The 17,033-nt window shown below is 41.7% G+C and overlaps 1 protein-coding gene across 1 annotated transcript in view; it reads left to right on the forward strand.

Moving 5' to 3' along the window:
- lrp1aa (low density lipoprotein receptor-related protein 1Aa) overlaps positions 1-17,033 on the forward strand; it is a 120,690-nt gene that overhangs the window by 38,866 nt on the left and 64,791 nt on the right. Inside the window, exons 3-6 of the mRNA XM_049581894.1 lie at positions 1,270-1,407; positions 5,823-5,942; positions 7,628-7,756; positions 7,842-8,105. Of these exons, the coding sequence (XP_049437851.1) occupies positions 1,270-1,407; positions 5,823-5,942; positions 7,628-7,756; positions 7,842-8,105 (651 nt within the window). The remainder of the gene's footprint in view (positions 1-1,269; positions 1,408-5,822; positions 5,943-7,627; positions 7,757-7,841; positions 8,106-17,033) is intronic.

The following is a 17,033-nucleotide window of genomic DNA, read 5'->3' on the forward strand; positions in this document are numbered from 1 at the left end:
ATACTTGACTGCAAGATTAACAGTGCATCAATCTTCACAAGAAGCTTACACCCTTTAGTGGCGCTAAGCTATGAAGACCAATGCAGACAAGTATTAAAAAAAGAAAAAAAAAAAAAAAGTACAGTGCAATTTTGGTATCCATTTTGGCATGACATTGCACTTTTGTTTCTGCCTGCTGAGAATGGTTCTTGTTGCAAACATAAGCAGAGAAAACAATTTCAGCTGTGTACCATACAGGGATTGTAAGTTACTGTTTTCTGTTTATGTTTGTATGAGTCTATACATTGTTTTTAGGAAAATTCTGCATTGTATACCTTCAATGACTTTAGTTGACAGAGGCATACACAGACCCAGTTTTGCATCTTTTACTTTGACATACTTTACAACTTTAATCTAGTGCACTGCACATTCAAAATACATCAAATGACAGTTTAATAATGCAACTGAGAGAGACTTTATTTGGCTCAGATTTATTTGACTTGAACTAAGCGGCAAGTTCCGGGGCTAAATAAATGAAGCCAATGGAAAGTGCGGAAAACTGCAGCTCCTCGAATAGACACTTGAACCTGACTCTAGAAGTGACTCAGTCCCCATAGAGACCCATGATGAAATGCCCAACTGTACAGCAGAAATAAACATATTTACAGCCTGGTACAAAAAACAGTTTTGGTCTCTATAGTTAATTTCCATGTTCATAACAGCTGCACAGTGATGAATTTTTATATAACTGGTTTAAATTTGTCCAAATATGGTCACCCTGGGTCACTTCTGGCTCCAAAAATCCAAGATGGAGACAGTCAAAATGCCAAACTTGATGCTTCAAAACGGGAGTCCACAAACCAATGGGTGACGTCCCTGTGGCTCTATCCATTATTTTTATACAGTCTATGATTTGAACCAATAATGTCACCCACAATGTTACAGGATGTCTAATGTCTTCCTATTGCAGTTGACTCGATATATGTGGCCATGTTGCAGGAAAGATATGTTGTCTCTAATTAGATTGATGCACTGCATACAGTTATGACCAGATCAAACAGCATGGTAAAATGAATAGATAACTAAATTATCAATTAATGGGAAACAATAGCAGAACCAGAAAAGTTGCCACTTTTATTTAAAAGATGAAATATTTGTTTCATCTGTATCGTTGATGTTCCTGAGGGTTTCATGAAATAAAATAGACATTTTTTCATTGTACAGAGAGTTATTATACTTTTTACTGTCCTTACTTTTTCAGTCAACCATAATTGCATGTGTCTTCCTCAGGTCCACACAGCACTGTATCACGTTGCCCTCCCAATGAGTACCAGTGTGGAGGAACGGAGCTCTGCATCCACATGAGCAAGCTGTGCAATGGGGCTTCAGACTGTACTGACGGCTGGGATGAGGGACCACACTGCAGAGGTATCACTGTCACACACACAGACATATTTTTGGGCTATGCAATATGCATATAAAAGAGTGTTCAGGTTAATAACACAATTCTCATGCTAGTACATCCTGTCTGTGTGAAAGAAATGGGAGTAGGAAGTCTGTTGTTCTATTTGACACTTTCTTATCTTACAGTTCTCACCTCTGAAATCTTCACACTGAAGTCACAGTAACAGATTCATTTACCACATCAGTGTGAAAATACTGTGTTGTGTTTTTTGCTGCCACAATTCTGTTTGCTCTATGGAAACAAAATCAACTGTGTGTTTGACATCCCATACCCGGAATAACTAATTTTTTTAACACTCAGATGGGGAAGTTGTCATTTTGGAACCTGAAACTAGGAAGCACATTTATGATGAGCCTTAAGAATGTAATGGCCTCTACAAGAATGTGCTGATCCAAGTCGACCACATTGAAAGAAAATAGAACTTGATTGTGCAAAAGACTTTAATGTATTCACTGAATAGATGGATTATTACAGGAAATGGTGAAGGTCTAAAGGGAACTGAGGAGTTCCTCTATTTGGGAGTCATGTCTGTCAAAAGGTTAGCAGAGAAACTCGACTGACGATGGAGAGCCAAATACTGTCCATCAAGCTAATTTGTGTCCAAATCCTAACAAAGGTCAAATAAATGTAAGAATAGCCAGCAGGCATTACTGCTGTATAACTGATATGCTGAATAAAAGCATAAATGCAACACTTGTCTCATTTTTTATGAGTTGAAGTAAAAGATCTGATACTTTTTCTAAGCACATTTGCACAATTTTGTTCACTGATGTGTTGAGAGCTGTATGGCATATCAAGACGCTGATTAAACAGTATCCTTACTAAACAGGTGTACCTTTACTTAGGATGGTCAGGTTTTGAAGGAGTGTGCCACTGGCATGCTGACTACAGGAATGTCCACCAGAAATGTTGCCCATGGAGTGAATGCTCATTTCATTACCATTCAAATAAACACAAGAAGTTTGTGCTCTAGAGAAATGATCAGCACTCAGTGAATAACCTTCTAAGCCCTATGATTAGCTATTATGGCAAGGCTTAACTATATAGACCAGTGAGCAGTGATAACTAACATGTCTTTGGGGTCATCAGGTGGGAGGCTCCTTTCACCAGTGTTTCGTCTAGTTGGTCCCACGACACCTCCAGGAGGCTAGACAGTGATCTCTGGTGTCCCAGAGACACACCCCTAATGCCAGGTCTCACTGCTCCCCACACCAACCCAATAACCTCCTTTACCTTACTTACACATGGCTTTTTCAGCCCAAACAGCACTGCCACCTTCTAGAAACCCAGGCTCCATAAGCTGTCTGCGATAACATTTTGGTGAATTTGGCAGTACATCCAACCATCCTTACAACTGGACACCAGCCTAGGACGTCCACATCCAACGTCCTCACCTGCAAGATCATCTGAGACCATCCCTTGAGCATCCCTGGGATGGTTTCTGACATATTGGGCAGAAATGATCCAGTTGTTCAAATTAATTGATGCATCAGCTGTCCGGGTGGCTGGTCTCAGACGATCTTGCAGGTGAAGAAGAAAAGGACATCAAATTGTCCTGCACTTTCAGACTGGCTGGACTTTAAAGTGAGAATTGACTCCTGTGTTTGTGTGTCTTTCATATCCACCATAAATATCTGCCCATATGTGGAGGGGCACCAGCTTTCTGGGGACAACCATGGGGTCCATGACTGTAAGGTTAGAATTCAATTAAAGGGTTGGGGTTTTTGTGTGTATTTGCGTCTGTAGCATAAATATCTATGGTTGACATCTTTTGTCTCCTAAAGGGTTGTGTTTTCCAGTCAGGGGTCATCAGATTGATATGAGTGGTTTGCATTCTGAACCAAAACAGAGCAATTTACTGAGCTTTTATTTGCTCAAAATAAATATTTTGTGGTATGTGTCACGGTTGGTTGTTTACATTGTTGCCCATGTTGGTTTTCTAAACACATCTCAGTTGTTCGGTGCTCAGACTTGTTTTGGAAAATTCCGGGCATGTCTGTAATTTGAACTGTGGTTGTCCCAGCAGGCTTCTGCAGTGCAGCAAGAAGACTTGTGTGCTTGTCTATAATATTCATCCACTGTATGAGGATTGGCAGCAGGGTACTGGTTATATGGAGTAACTCATCTGGTGTTTAGTCTCATACAGAGCAGAACACTTAACAGTCGGGAAAAATAGCTGGAAACTGAATAGAAAAATGCTGATTTGTGATGTTTAGCTTTTTCTTGCTCAGCAGTTATAGCTGTTTGGGGCTGTTCGGGTTCAAGATAAACTTTATTATTGATTTAGGAAATCCATTTAGTGCAGAAATACAATATGCGCAGCAGCATAGTATTGCACCAAAACTGTGGGCTTTTGTTTCTTTAATCTCAAAAGTTTCTTGAAATTCTTGCTCCGGAGGTGTTGTGTTAGTGTGAATTGTCTGCCAGTGTTTTCTTGGCGAAGTGAATCACTGGTGACTGATAGATCTCAGCGTGGTTTGACATGACTGTGTCTGTTTGACTATGACTCACTGTGTCTTGATTTATAGCTCACAGGATGTGCAGCGCACTGTTGAAAACACTGCAGAAATTCCATTATGCGTCAGTCAGCTGACTGGAAGGTGTGACTGTAGCATGTTGTGTTTGTGCTCTTCTATATTTGATGTGTGTGTAGCCTTGGAGATGGTCTGGGTTAGCAGAGGGGCATTGATTGTGAGTGCAGGGCCGAAGCATTTATTTGTTTTACTTACTGATTGAAATGTAAAAGTGAAAAGCAATTGCAAGTACAATCATAATGGAACAACAATAACAGTTGATATAACAATTGGTACAACAGTAACCACAGTGTTAAATATTACTATTGTTTTTACATGTGAGATGAGCTGAAGACATCTAGGAGCTGAAAAATCAATTTACCGAAATGGGCTTTTTGGATTTAGAAGTAAATTGAATCCACAACTACACATTTCGGCAATTGAATTTTATCGTGCATATACATTCAGTTTACAGTCCTGAACTACATGGGTAACATGAATTCTTTTTTTCCCCAAGTACCATGCAGTGCTTTATGCTAAAGACAAATAATACAAGTTAATGAAATCCGAAACACAAGACATAAAACTAGACAAAATAATTTAAGCAATTCAAACAAATACGGTAAGGTAAGGTAACTTTATTTGTACCCGAAGGTAGATTTGGTTCACAGTTTAAGTGATGAATGAATGAAGAACAGTCATGAGATAGAGAAGAGGGAAAAGGATACTGAGTTTGCCTGAGGATCTCAGGTAGGGAGCTCCACACATGAGGAGCCTGGTTGCTGTCAATGATCTCGATGGATGCATTTGTTATTCATAAAATAATTTGATAGCTCCAGGCACCTCTGTGCCTTCTGAACTTGCCATCTCTGCCATTTTTTAGTTAAGACTGTTATAGTATTAGAATGGTGTTTGCACAATAGCAGCACTGTGTTCTGCAAAGAATAGCTGTGTTATTATTATTTCCGCCCGAAGTAAGCCCCGGGATCATGCGTTCGGGTGTGTGTGTGTGTATTTGTCTGTCTTGGCAAATCTTGCATGCTACTGGGCCTATCAGCCTAATGTTTTCTGTGCATATGTATGACTGTGTGCTCAAGGCATGCACTTTACTGAGTGTACCTTTCTAGTTAATTCTAGCACTCTTGATTTTGTTATTCTCTATCTGTACTGTTTTTGCACTGAGCTATTGTTCACATATGATCCACATTTGTCGACTCAAATGAATTTTCCAATCAGAAGCTGATGTTTTCAGGGACAGATCTAGAAACTGTATCTAAGAATCTCTTCATTTTTGAAAGTCACACTGCATCCAATCCCACTCGCTGTAGATCACATCTTGTTGATGGTTCACTGAACTGACTCTGAATGTTTTGCACTTACTATTTATATTCGCCTTATTGTCAAGAGGAGGCTGCAGAGAGTATAGTTCAACTATTTAGCCAGACACACATCAAGTATTAACGCACTTCACCACCCTACTGAGCTGTAAATTTTCCCCAGGAATTGTACAATGGCAGCTTCAGCAGCACCTGCTCCTGTCAGGCATGCCTGTCTCTGTGTCTTCTGCCAGATAGAACCCTGCAGGATGAATGAAATGAGTGATCACAGTATAATCTGTGGGTTTAAAGTGGTATGTTTAGAGGATTATTGAAGAATTATACACAAATCCAGCTCCTATTGGAACCACTGATGCAGTGTTTTCAGCCCGATAACAATGTCTGTAACAAGAAAGAAACATGAATAAACACCTTATGTCTTGAGTCACTCCTTTATACAGTGTCAGTCGTCTCCCCTTCTTGCTACACACATTATTCTGACACTCACTCTTGTCTTCTGTCCCCCTCCCTTCCTTTGTCTCCCTCCAGAGTTTATATCCAACTGCTCCCTCATGGGTTGTCAGGAGAGCTGTGCGGTGACTCCAGGAGGGCCTGCTTGTTACTGTAAGAGTGGTTATGAGATCAGCGCAGATGGAAAGACATGCAAAGGTGAGTTCCTGTAAGCAATGGCCACCCTCAGTATGTGCCGCAAGTGTTAAATCAATAAGTCGGGAAGAATAGTTGATGTTTGTTTTTTATTCCTGGATGAAGTGTTAAAGAGCCGGCAATGACAGGATGAGAACAACAACAAACAGATGCTTATGTGCTTATCTTTTCCTGTAGTTTTGCATAGTCAGACCTATATCCCACACTTACTTCTAGTGCTGTGCCAGTGCTTGAGAAAGATCTGGCTGAACCCATCATGATTCCACGCTAGGGGAAAAAGTGCTGTGGGTTGTTTGTATTTCTTTAAACCCTGGGTCTTTAACAGGGGGACAGAAACCCCTAGGGGGTCCTCAGAGACCTGGTCATGTAAAAACAAACAAACAAAAAGTTAATATACAGTACAAAACATTCTTTCAAACCCATGAATTCCCTTGTGCAATGTGAGTTACCTAACGTTAAATCACTGTGCACCACCTGTTTTTTTGTTTGGGTTTTTTGCGAGGAGAACTAGCTAGCTAATAGTTATATACTATTGGAACATATTGGCCAATTAGCTGTATTATTATTACAAGTATACAGACATTCTTGTGAACTACAATGGATCGTTTTGTAACTTTTCAAGCAAGAGACTTTGAAATACCATCCACCTCAGAAACCACTAGTAAAAGTGCAGAGGTTGAGGCTAATGCACCTAGCTATGCTACAGCTCCTGCTAACTTAGCAGCTAAAGGCAACGGCAAACAACAGAAGACCTAAAAATATCCAGAAAATTTTCAAGTACAACTGAATTTTATATGGAGGGTGTCCCTGCTCTGTGCCTCTATCAGCTAAGGGGTCCTTGGCCTGGAAAACAACAATGACCCCTGGTTTAAACCAATTACATTGTCTTGGGCAGCGCTAAGCCCAGGATGCAGCGATGGTGCTTCTGCAAAATAGCGTTGGGATGGAAGTTGTTTAGGTCAAACATTTGCAAAAGAAAACCCCAAATAGAGCATTAAAAGTTTTAATATGTAAGTTAGGTTGCTAGCTCAGAGGTTTTTATTGTTGTTTCACACACAGCTCTAAAACAGTTTGTGGAGCTAGGTCAAGCTATGCAAAACTAGTTTTATGTAATGACAGGGATTTTAAAAACAGTTTCATCCAGATAGCACAAGGGGAGGAAAATTCTGTCTGAAATAAGCTGCCAGTGGCTGGCTTATTGAAAAGTCTTCATCCTGTGAGTCAGACGACTTGTCCGGTAACTCCACATCAATGCTGGAGTCCAAAGCTGCACCAGTGTTTACTCAGGTTTTGGCGAGGCTGAATCAAGTGCAGAGCACACAGTGGGTAGTTCAGGGGGCCCTGGGAGTGTGGAGCATTTCCCACACCAGCCTGTTTAGAAACATTCATAACTTAACAGTCACTGAAATTACAGAGGAGTCACGGGCATTGATGAACAACACTTGTAAACTTCACTGATGTAATGGTTATTTTGCAAAACACATCACAGTGTAATGAATCACTAACTTAGTCTGGCAAAAATAAACTGAGCAGGAGACGCAGAATTGTTAGCTTTTAAAGCTAAATCAGTGTTTTATGCCCCATCTGTGCATATGTTTTTATTGTGTTTGCTGTTCCTACCAATTTCGGAACTATAATTTGTTATGTGCCATATCCTAATAAGACCATCTGTGGTTTCTGTGGTTCAGATTTTGATGAGTGTAGTTTGTATGGGACCTGCAGTCAGACCTGTACCAACACTGAAGGCTCCTACACCTGCTCCTGTGTGGAGGGCTACTTGCCCCAGCCAGACAACCGCTCATGCAAGGCCAAGAATGGTAAGTACCAGCAGACAGCAGCAAGACTGAATGTGTGGATGTTCTGTTCATGTTCCTCCTGTAAACCATTCCTGTCACGTTCCAGTGCCAGTAGACCGTCTGCCTGTCCTGCTGATCGCCAACTCCCAGAACATCCAAGCCACCTCCCTGAGTGGCACCACGGTCCACAGCCTGCTGTCCACCAGCACTAAGCAAACCACAGCTATGGACTTCCTCTATGCCCAGGAGACTGTCTGCTGGATCCACGTAGGAGACGCCCCTGCATCCACACACCTCAAATGTGCCAAGATCCCCAATCTGAAGAGCTTCACAGAGGAGAGAGTCATCAACATCTCCCTCAGCCTGCACCGTGAGTACACCTTGGCAGCATGCAGCTTCGTCCCGGTACATTTATAAAGCACAGTGTGATCTGCACAGGCTAGAGTACATACAGTTCAGTTCTCCACACATTATACATAATACAACAGTAGAAAAAGTTGCCTCAGACTGCAACAGGGCAGAGTATGTGTATGTGAATGTGTATGAGTGTGTGTTATAAATTTTCAGGGTGTTTTATACCTGGAGGCCACAAAAGGTGAATATTCCCTGCAGATTTCATTAGCTCATGTGGCAAGGCTGGAAGAAAACACTGTGTACCACCTGTGGCTACACATCAACCTGTCAAACATCTCATGATTTTTTCAAGCTGAATCTTCTACTTTTGGTAGTGCTGTTTGCTACTGTGGGAATTTCATGCATCGAAAAACACAGACCTGATCCACTCTTCAGAAAATGTATTTTGAAATAAAAATTTAATCATCGCTCGTAATGAATCTTTTGATAGTGATATATGTTTGCCTAGTTAGATCCTGTGTGACTACAGTGCCAGTTTTTCCCTTGCTTCATATACAAAGGAGGAAGATTGTATTTGTGTCGCATTTCACTCAGAGAAGTTCATCCCATGCTTCCATTATTCATGCAGGTCTGGCTAAAATATAGTACAGACTTGATAGCACAGTAGATGAGAAACGATGAAAATACAGACCAAAAAAAAGCAGCACAGCAGACATCCATTTCGCCCACGGCTCCTTCAGCAGGTGGACCTTGAAACTATTAAATAAGCTGGCTGGAAGTTGGTTTCGACACACACACACACACACACACACACACACACACACACACACACATAATTCAAAGAACATATCCAAATTCAATAGGAATTGGCCTGGTAAATACAGTAAAAGCACATTGAGGCAGATGTTTTTTGTCCTGTTTTCTGTCCTGTTGTTCTCTGGAAATGAAGGCAATTGAAATCAGATGTCTGCTCATGTGACAGTTATCTAACAAATCAGAACTGTAAGTCTGATTCACCTCTGGCCTTCCAAGGTCTTCCCCACCTATCAGTAGCAACCCCAACCTTTGGTTAAAGACCTCGACTTATCCTCACCTTAACTTATTATTTTTTGTCTGCTTCGCATCCTTTGCAGGTGGGGATTTGGCCAGACCTGTTGGTCTGAGTGAATTCAAATGCGCTTCACTTTTTAGAATGTAAACAGGTGGAGAAAAAATGTCCTGAAATGTAGCCAGAACCGAATTGTGCATCAATACGTACGTGCTCGTGCACAGCCCATGAGTCAGAGCTATGGTGGCAGCACATTAAAAGCAGCTGTGTTTTTCCATGGCTTAACTTTCAGAGAGAGTCATTTCTTCTGTTAAAATGAAACTAAAAGACAGCCCTTGGAGATCTAAAGGAGTGGAGTTGAGTGCAGTCATGTGTAGTGCGTGCTCCTGACTGTTGACAACCTGAGGGTCAAAAGCCTCCGCACCCACACATGCTTCCCCTCCCATCTGTTTATTACGTCTTTGCTTTAAGTTTCTAGCCCTGTTGCGGCCTGGTTTTCTTGTCTTGAATCAGAGAGAAAGCAGCCATAGAACAACACATATATTCACACAAAGCCAGCAGGAATGTATCACTGTATTGTCTTTAAGGAAGTTGGTTGCAGATGGTTTATAACTATCTGCATTGCCAGACTTATCCGCAAACACTGATTAAAGGACTTGCCTTAAATTAAAGCAACATTCTCACTCACTTAGTCATTATGCTTATATTCTCTGCACTGTCCTTCATAGTTGTCTCCACAGTCTCTTAACTCCACTTCTGATCTGTACACACTCAAGGTATAATGCCGTAGCAGATTGAATCATATCACTCAGCTTTATTTCTTTCTGTTTTGTACTTTCACACAAGCATTGTGACCGATCACATCCACTCAGTATGCAGCAGCTCATCTCCATTCACATCCCTTTTCCATTTGACTAAAGAAGGCATTAACATGACAGAAATGACTTTCTCAGCACAGGCCATCAGAGAAAATGGCCGAGTGATGACAGTTGGGCAGATGTGTCTTCCACATGCTCATATGGTGCGGTGTAGCTGTCATTTGGAAATATGTTCATTTCAAACCAGATGATATCAGGCAAGCTCCGAACAATGGAAATTATGCATGAGGCATTTTGGTATCCCTCGCAGTAATAAGTGGAAGATCCAGCCTAATGCACCTCTAAGTCTGTATTGAGCCACATCTGTTATTAGCACATTATACAGTACATCCCTTAATCAATCAGGCTCATGCAGGAACAAAGACATTATAACACCCCCCTCAAAATATTAGAAACAGTGCCACACTGATATGGAGATTTAGGAAAAAATGTATCTGTGCTTAATTATTATAATCAGAGTAATTAAAATAAAAAGCATTATCACTATAAACCATGCAGCATTAACGAGAATCTTGGCTCGACAGTTTAAGAACCAGAAGAATGTACAGGAAATTCCAGCAGCTTCAGCCGGGTTCTCCACGGCTGTCCTCCCCTCCACACACGCACCCACACACACTGCGGCGCTTGTGCACACACAGACATCCTGATACACATGTGTGCGCGAACACACACAGATAAAATGGAGAGCTGGCTGCACTGAGGAGCATGGACAAGATGTGCATGACTGATGCCGAAGGATTAGAGCTGTATTGCTGAAATAAGGAAGCAATTGAAGGGCATCGTACTTCCTGTGTTCAAACGACAATATTACTGGTTTCATGTCAGTGTGTGTATGAGTGACATGACAAAAAGAGAGATGCCATTTGAAGGCATTTCAACACAAATTGACAGAGAAAAAAATACTGGTTGTTTCCTAGTGTGACTGTTTTGCAGAATAAACCATATCTCAGAGGCAGACAGGCACTGGATGTGACACAAAACATGGAATAAATAGTATAAAGCTTAATATTTATGATGACTTAGACAAATGATGTCAGGAATATCTAAATCTGCATCCTCTGACCACCCAGAGGACCCTGAATGCTTAGCGTCAGCGTAAAAATATACAATACAAAAGGGCACATTTTTCTCATCTGTCCCAGCCCATAATCTGGAGAGACTGCCCAGACAGCAGAGTTGGTCTTTTGGACAGGCTGCTGGCGTGTGAGTGTGACAGCATAGGAGGAGCAGGTTTATGCTTACAGTCAACATGGATGGAGCCAGCAGCAGTAACCAATGGCAGGAGTGAACATACAGGAAATGATGCGCGTGTGGTTGGAGTGACTCATGACCTCAGAATGCCACAGACGAGTTGTCCAGATGTTCCTCCACCTCCCTCTCTCTCTCTCACTCTCTCCGTCTCTCTTACTTTCATTACATTCCCTTTGACTCTTTTTTTTCTTAGTCCCACTTTCCTCTTCCAAATGTCCTGAAACATACACTTACTCTCATTCTATATTTGACAGTGTCTGCTCCTTGCCATTGCTAATTATACCAGTCACTCACAACCATTGTCAGACACACAAAAGTGGTGATGTAAGCACCGTGTGACTATGAAAAATGGAACTTATTTTTTCCACTACTTTTATCTTACATTAAACAAAAAACACAGAATATATATGAGTTTATTTTGATTTATTTTCCGTAACCACTTATCCTGTTGGGGGTCGCTGCAGTACTGGAGCCTATCCCAGCTGACATTGGTTGAGAGGTGGGGTACACCCTGGACAGGTCGCCAGACTATCGCAGGGCTGACACATAGAGACAGACAACCATTCACACACATTCACACCTGCAGCCAATTTAGAGTCACCAATTAACCTAACCTGCATGTCTTTGGATTGTGGGAGCTGAAGTACCCGGAGAAAACCCACGCTGACACGGGGAGAACATGCAAACTCCCCCACCCCAGGTTCAAACCAAGGAAACCTTTTGCTGTGAGGCACCAACGCTAACCACTGAACCACCGTGCCATACAAAATGCATTGGCCTAAAGTAGTAAGTAGTAAAGGAGGTTCACTGTTGAGTCTTTATTTAGGCAAAGTGGTGCCTTGAGCTAAATGCTAACATCTGCATGCTAGCATGCACGCGATGGCAATGCTAACATGCTGATTTTTAGCAGGCATAATGTTTACTATAAACCATCTTAGTTAAGCATATTAGCATGCTAACATTTGCTAATTAGCAGAGGTGGGGGACTTGAGTCACAAGACTTGAGACTCGCTTGACTGACATTGATAAAAGTTTTGTTTATGAAAAACAGCTGGGTAATTTTCTTGTGCTGGGCGTGCAAATCTGCTGGCAAACTACAAGGCCACACCAGCAGAGGCCCACACACAAGGATGGAGGGGGGTAATTCAAAAATAATAAAGTTTGGATCTGGTCTGACTTCATCCATCACTACAAAACCCACAATGAAAGGTACAGAAATGTCTTTTTTAGCTAACGTATTAGATTATTGAGTTATCAGAATTTTAAATGACTTGACTTGTCTTGCTTGACCTGAGCAATGACTTGACTTGAGTTGTGTGGCTCTCACCATAGTATCTTGGGACTTGCGAGAGACTTGAAGGTTAAGACAGAAGACTTGCTTGTGACTTTCACATGTTTGACTTACTCCCACCTCTGCTAACTAGCACCAAATAAAGTACAGCAGAGGCTGATGAGAATGTCATTAGTTTTACACATACTTAAAGGCGCTGTATGTAAGAATGTGGCCAAAACGGTTCCTGCACTCAAATTCAAAATACTGCCGCGAGTCGTGTCTGCCCCCCCTCCCCTACAGATTCAAGGTTGCTGGACAGCGGCATGCTGACTGATCTGTTTATCCACAGGCGGCTGCCGTGGCAGGGCTGCGTTGCCGTGTCCTTGATCTTCGGTTTTCCAGCGGACTGTTCGAGCAAGTCCGAGCTGCTAATGCTATGTACCGGGACACTGCTAATGCTGCTTGCCGTGCTGCTGTAGCTCAGTCGTAACTGTAACTGTTGCTGAGGCTCTACTGACTGCGTGACTGGTAGGTGGCGGTGGGTGGCGCAACAGGCCAGAACACAAATTCAAAACAAAAACATGACCGCAGACCGTAAATTTTTTTTAAAAATGCGAATATTCTGGTTGTACTATTGCTGTCGGTGAGATCAGTATGTTATATTAACATTATTCCTTAGTCTCTGTGACATATTAGGAGGATTTTACGACTATTTGCTTTAGATTTCTTACATATAGCTCCTTTAATTAGAAACCAAAGAACTTGGCAATCTACAAGTTTGACCTCATGTTGGTGCGAAAGATAAGGGATTACCAAGTGATTGCATTTCATCCTGAGGGGACCATGAATGTCTATAGTAAAATTTGTGTCAATCCATTCAATAGTTGCTTAGAGATTTCACACACAAAAAAAACTAATATGTCAGCCTCATGGTGGTGCTGGAAAAGTCCATTGATCAACAAAGTCTGTAGGAACCAAGAGTGTCTGTACAAATTTCATGGCTATCCATCCAGTAGCTGTTAAGAAGTTTCAGTCTGTACCAAAGCAGTGGATCGACTGACAGAGCATGGCTTGATCCGGATAGAAACTGGATTATAAAAACAGCACTTGCAGTGCAAACACATTGCATTTTCAACATTTATTGTTTAAAATTACTTTGAGGTACTTTGGTGCACGAGTCATATCTAAATTGCATTTCCTCACAATTTGTCCTCATCATTTTTCATTCCATAATCTGAATGAGCTGTGCTTGTCAGACATCATTTATTGTAAACTGTAGTGAGGAGTGCCTTATTGCAACATGAAACAATCTTTGAATACACGTGGTACATGAAAATCAGTTTAATCATTTGTTTCTAACATATAGGTGCTGAGAGCTCTCCCAATGGGAAACCTAGAAATGAAGCTTAACACTCAGTGGTCCTGTAGATGCTGATGCTCCACACTATGCACAGGAGGGCTGATCTCAGAGCTGTCACTAAGCTCTCCTTTCTCTGCTGGTACTGTAAGAGCTACAGTACCTGCTCCCCCCTGCACAGTGAGCTACAGTGTGCTGCTTAGCACAGACACTGGCCTGAAATCTCCTTAAGAGGTCATGTGCTGTTAAAAGGCAAGCTGGTCAGCACATTTTCAAATCTTCTCGCTATTCAACACTTTGTTCAGCTTTAAATCTCTCTCCCATTCCTCCTCTCTCCTTTTGGTGCATTAACTTTGAACCATGAAATACATTTTAGTTCCTCAAAGTATCCACTTCCTTTCCCCTCTTGCTTTGTGTCTGGATCTTCACAGAACCATGATTTTTTTGTTGTTGTTTTTTGTACATTCTCCCCCTGCCTGTGTGTTTCTAGTGTGACGCCTAGTGTGACGCCTTCACCAGATGCTGGAGGGAGTGTTTTGGAGTTTGGGAGGTTGGCGAGGGGAAGTGGGGGTTGGAGTGTATGAATGGTTGGTGTTAAAGCTTCAGTCACAGTTCAAAAGTGACAATTCGGAGGTATCAAAACCATATCAGCCGCCTTTAAAGTGATGCCTGTGATATAACTACACTATTCACCCCCCTGTGTTAGCGCAGTAGTACGAGCAGCTGGCGCCTGTGAAGATGTATGCTCCTCACTTGTACTCCTACATACAGTTATTGGAGTAAAACTCTGCCTAGCATTGCCCCATTTGTAGTACACTTTAAATACATTATCTAGACATCCACTCGGCTGTTGTTTTTCTTAGACCAACAGGGAGCTGAGAGATGAACGAGGAAACACGTAGAAAACAAGTTGTTAGAGAGAGAAGGAGGGGAAAAAAACGAAGAAGGCGGCCGGTTCTGTTTTTTCAATTATGCTGTGTTGTTTTTTTATAGCATAGTTTGAGACAGACAGAGCTGCAGTTAATGAATCCAGACTGTTTTCCCACCTCTGGGGAACAGACAAAGGGGTGGATAGGGGGATGATGCATGGAGGAGGATAGAGAATGGGAGGAGATTGAGAAGTCCTTGCTGGAGCCATTTCTGTTCAGCAGAGGTGGAGGAAAATAGAGAGTGGGGGTGTCAGAAAGCAGGGGACAAATTTTTTCAGGTCTTTTAGTAAACTTTTCGAATATTTCACAATCTCCTCTTTTCCCCCTTTGTTTACCCATTGCTTAATCAGTGAGTCAGTGTGTTGTGAGGCAGCTGGAAGCATTTAAACAGAGAACTCTGTGTTAAAAATTAAGAGCACCTTTGGGAATACGGCCCCTGATTCCCATAAACCTCAGAAATGCTGCTGCACAATGGCCAAGTTTCCCTGGTGGAAATCAGATATCGCCCTCTCTCTTTCTTCTCTTCTCTGTCTTCTTTCTTTTCTTCTCACTATTTCTTCCTTTCCTCTCCGTCCATCTGCATTTTTTCTTTTATCCGTTTTCCACTTTTACTCGAACCCAAAATATTTGAAAGACTTCCATTTCCCTCCCTCTGCTAGCCAGGCTCTTCAGAAAAATGTGTCAGTTTTTCTAAACACAGAGGGCTCCTCTGGAATTACAGTCAGATTTATTGGTCCGGAGCTGGTAAGCTTTCACTACGCACACGTTTATTGCACTGTTATGGCGAGGAATCTGCTTTGTCATTTCCCCCAACCCAAGCTTTTCACTTCTGGTTGGAGAAATCGATCCTCTGGTCTCCCCTAAATCATCACAGTGACCTGCTCACCCTGGTAAACATACCATATCAGACCTCCACCCTTAGCACTGAGCGCAGCACGACCACGGCCTCCTGCAGCACGACTTTAGCCCTATATCTGAGGTGTTTGTGTACGTGTGAGTCGGCGTGTGTGCAGAGCAGATCTTGGGGCAGCTGTGAAAATACAAGTCTTGCGGTTTGTGAAGCCCTTCTCCCCACTCTTAAACTCTCTCTGTAGTCATGCAGACTTACAGTTTTCATTTCGAGTTAAGGTCAGTGTTTACAGGTACTTCAGTCAGTGCTGCAAGAATTATTCAGATGCTTTGTTTACATAAAAGTAGCACAAATTCTCAGATACAAATAAAAGACTTCATATTATCTTCATAACACAACTTAAAGGAGCTGTATACGACATTCAGAGCATATCTATGATTCAAAGTCTGGGGTGGTACAGACTGAGCACAGTTCTCAACATGGAGGTGGCTGAGCCAGTGGTTAGCAGCTGATGATGCCAACTTAATTGACAGTGCTAATGACGGCAACAGTGCTGACAGAGCTAACATCGTTAAATGGGGAAACTGAGAGGTGGGCGCTAAACGTCTGCAACAACAACGTCTTGATATCAGTACTTACCACCATATGATCAGTGATTTGCTAGCCAGAGGGACAAACTCACGGGGATTCACATGTACAAAGATGCATACGCGGCTGGCTAGGCTACGACAACAACAAACCGAGAAGTTTGGATTACGATATAGCTACACAGAGGTATGACTTCATTCTTTGCTCAGGACGCCATTACTCCACTATATGTTTGCATTAAAAAAAAATAGTGGTGTGCTGTTATATTAATGTTCTGAATGTCACATATTGCTATAATAAATATTTTTATCTTAACAATGTGCCACATGTCCACATGACTACGGTGTGAAAGGGATCACTTGTAGTGACAAATCAACATGTAATTATCACCAATACCAAAGTTCTCCTTAGCTTTATGGAGCCCTTTAGCATCTTCCAGCTCATTGTTTTCATTTTTACTATACTTGACTGCACTATTTAGTTCAAATATATATATATATATATATGTATATATATATATACAGTACAGGCCAAAAGTTTGGACACACCTTCTCATTCAATGCGTTTTCTTTATTTTCATGACTATTTACATTGTAGATTCTCACTGAAGGCATCAAAACTATGAATGAACACATGTGGAGTTATGTACTTAACAAAAAGGTGAAATAACTGAAAACATGTTTTATATTCTAGTTTCTTCAAAATAGCCACCCTTTGCTCTGATTACTGCTTTGCACACTCTTGGCATTCTCTCCATGAGCTTCAAGAGG

The sequence above is a fragment of the Epinephelus fuscoguttatus genome, linkage group LG1, assembly GCF_011397635.1.
Source record: "Epinephelus fuscoguttatus linkage group LG1, E.fuscoguttatus.final_Chr_v1".
NCBI lineage: Eukaryota > Metazoa > Chordata > Actinopteri > Perciformes > Serranidae > Epinephelus > Epinephelus fuscoguttatus.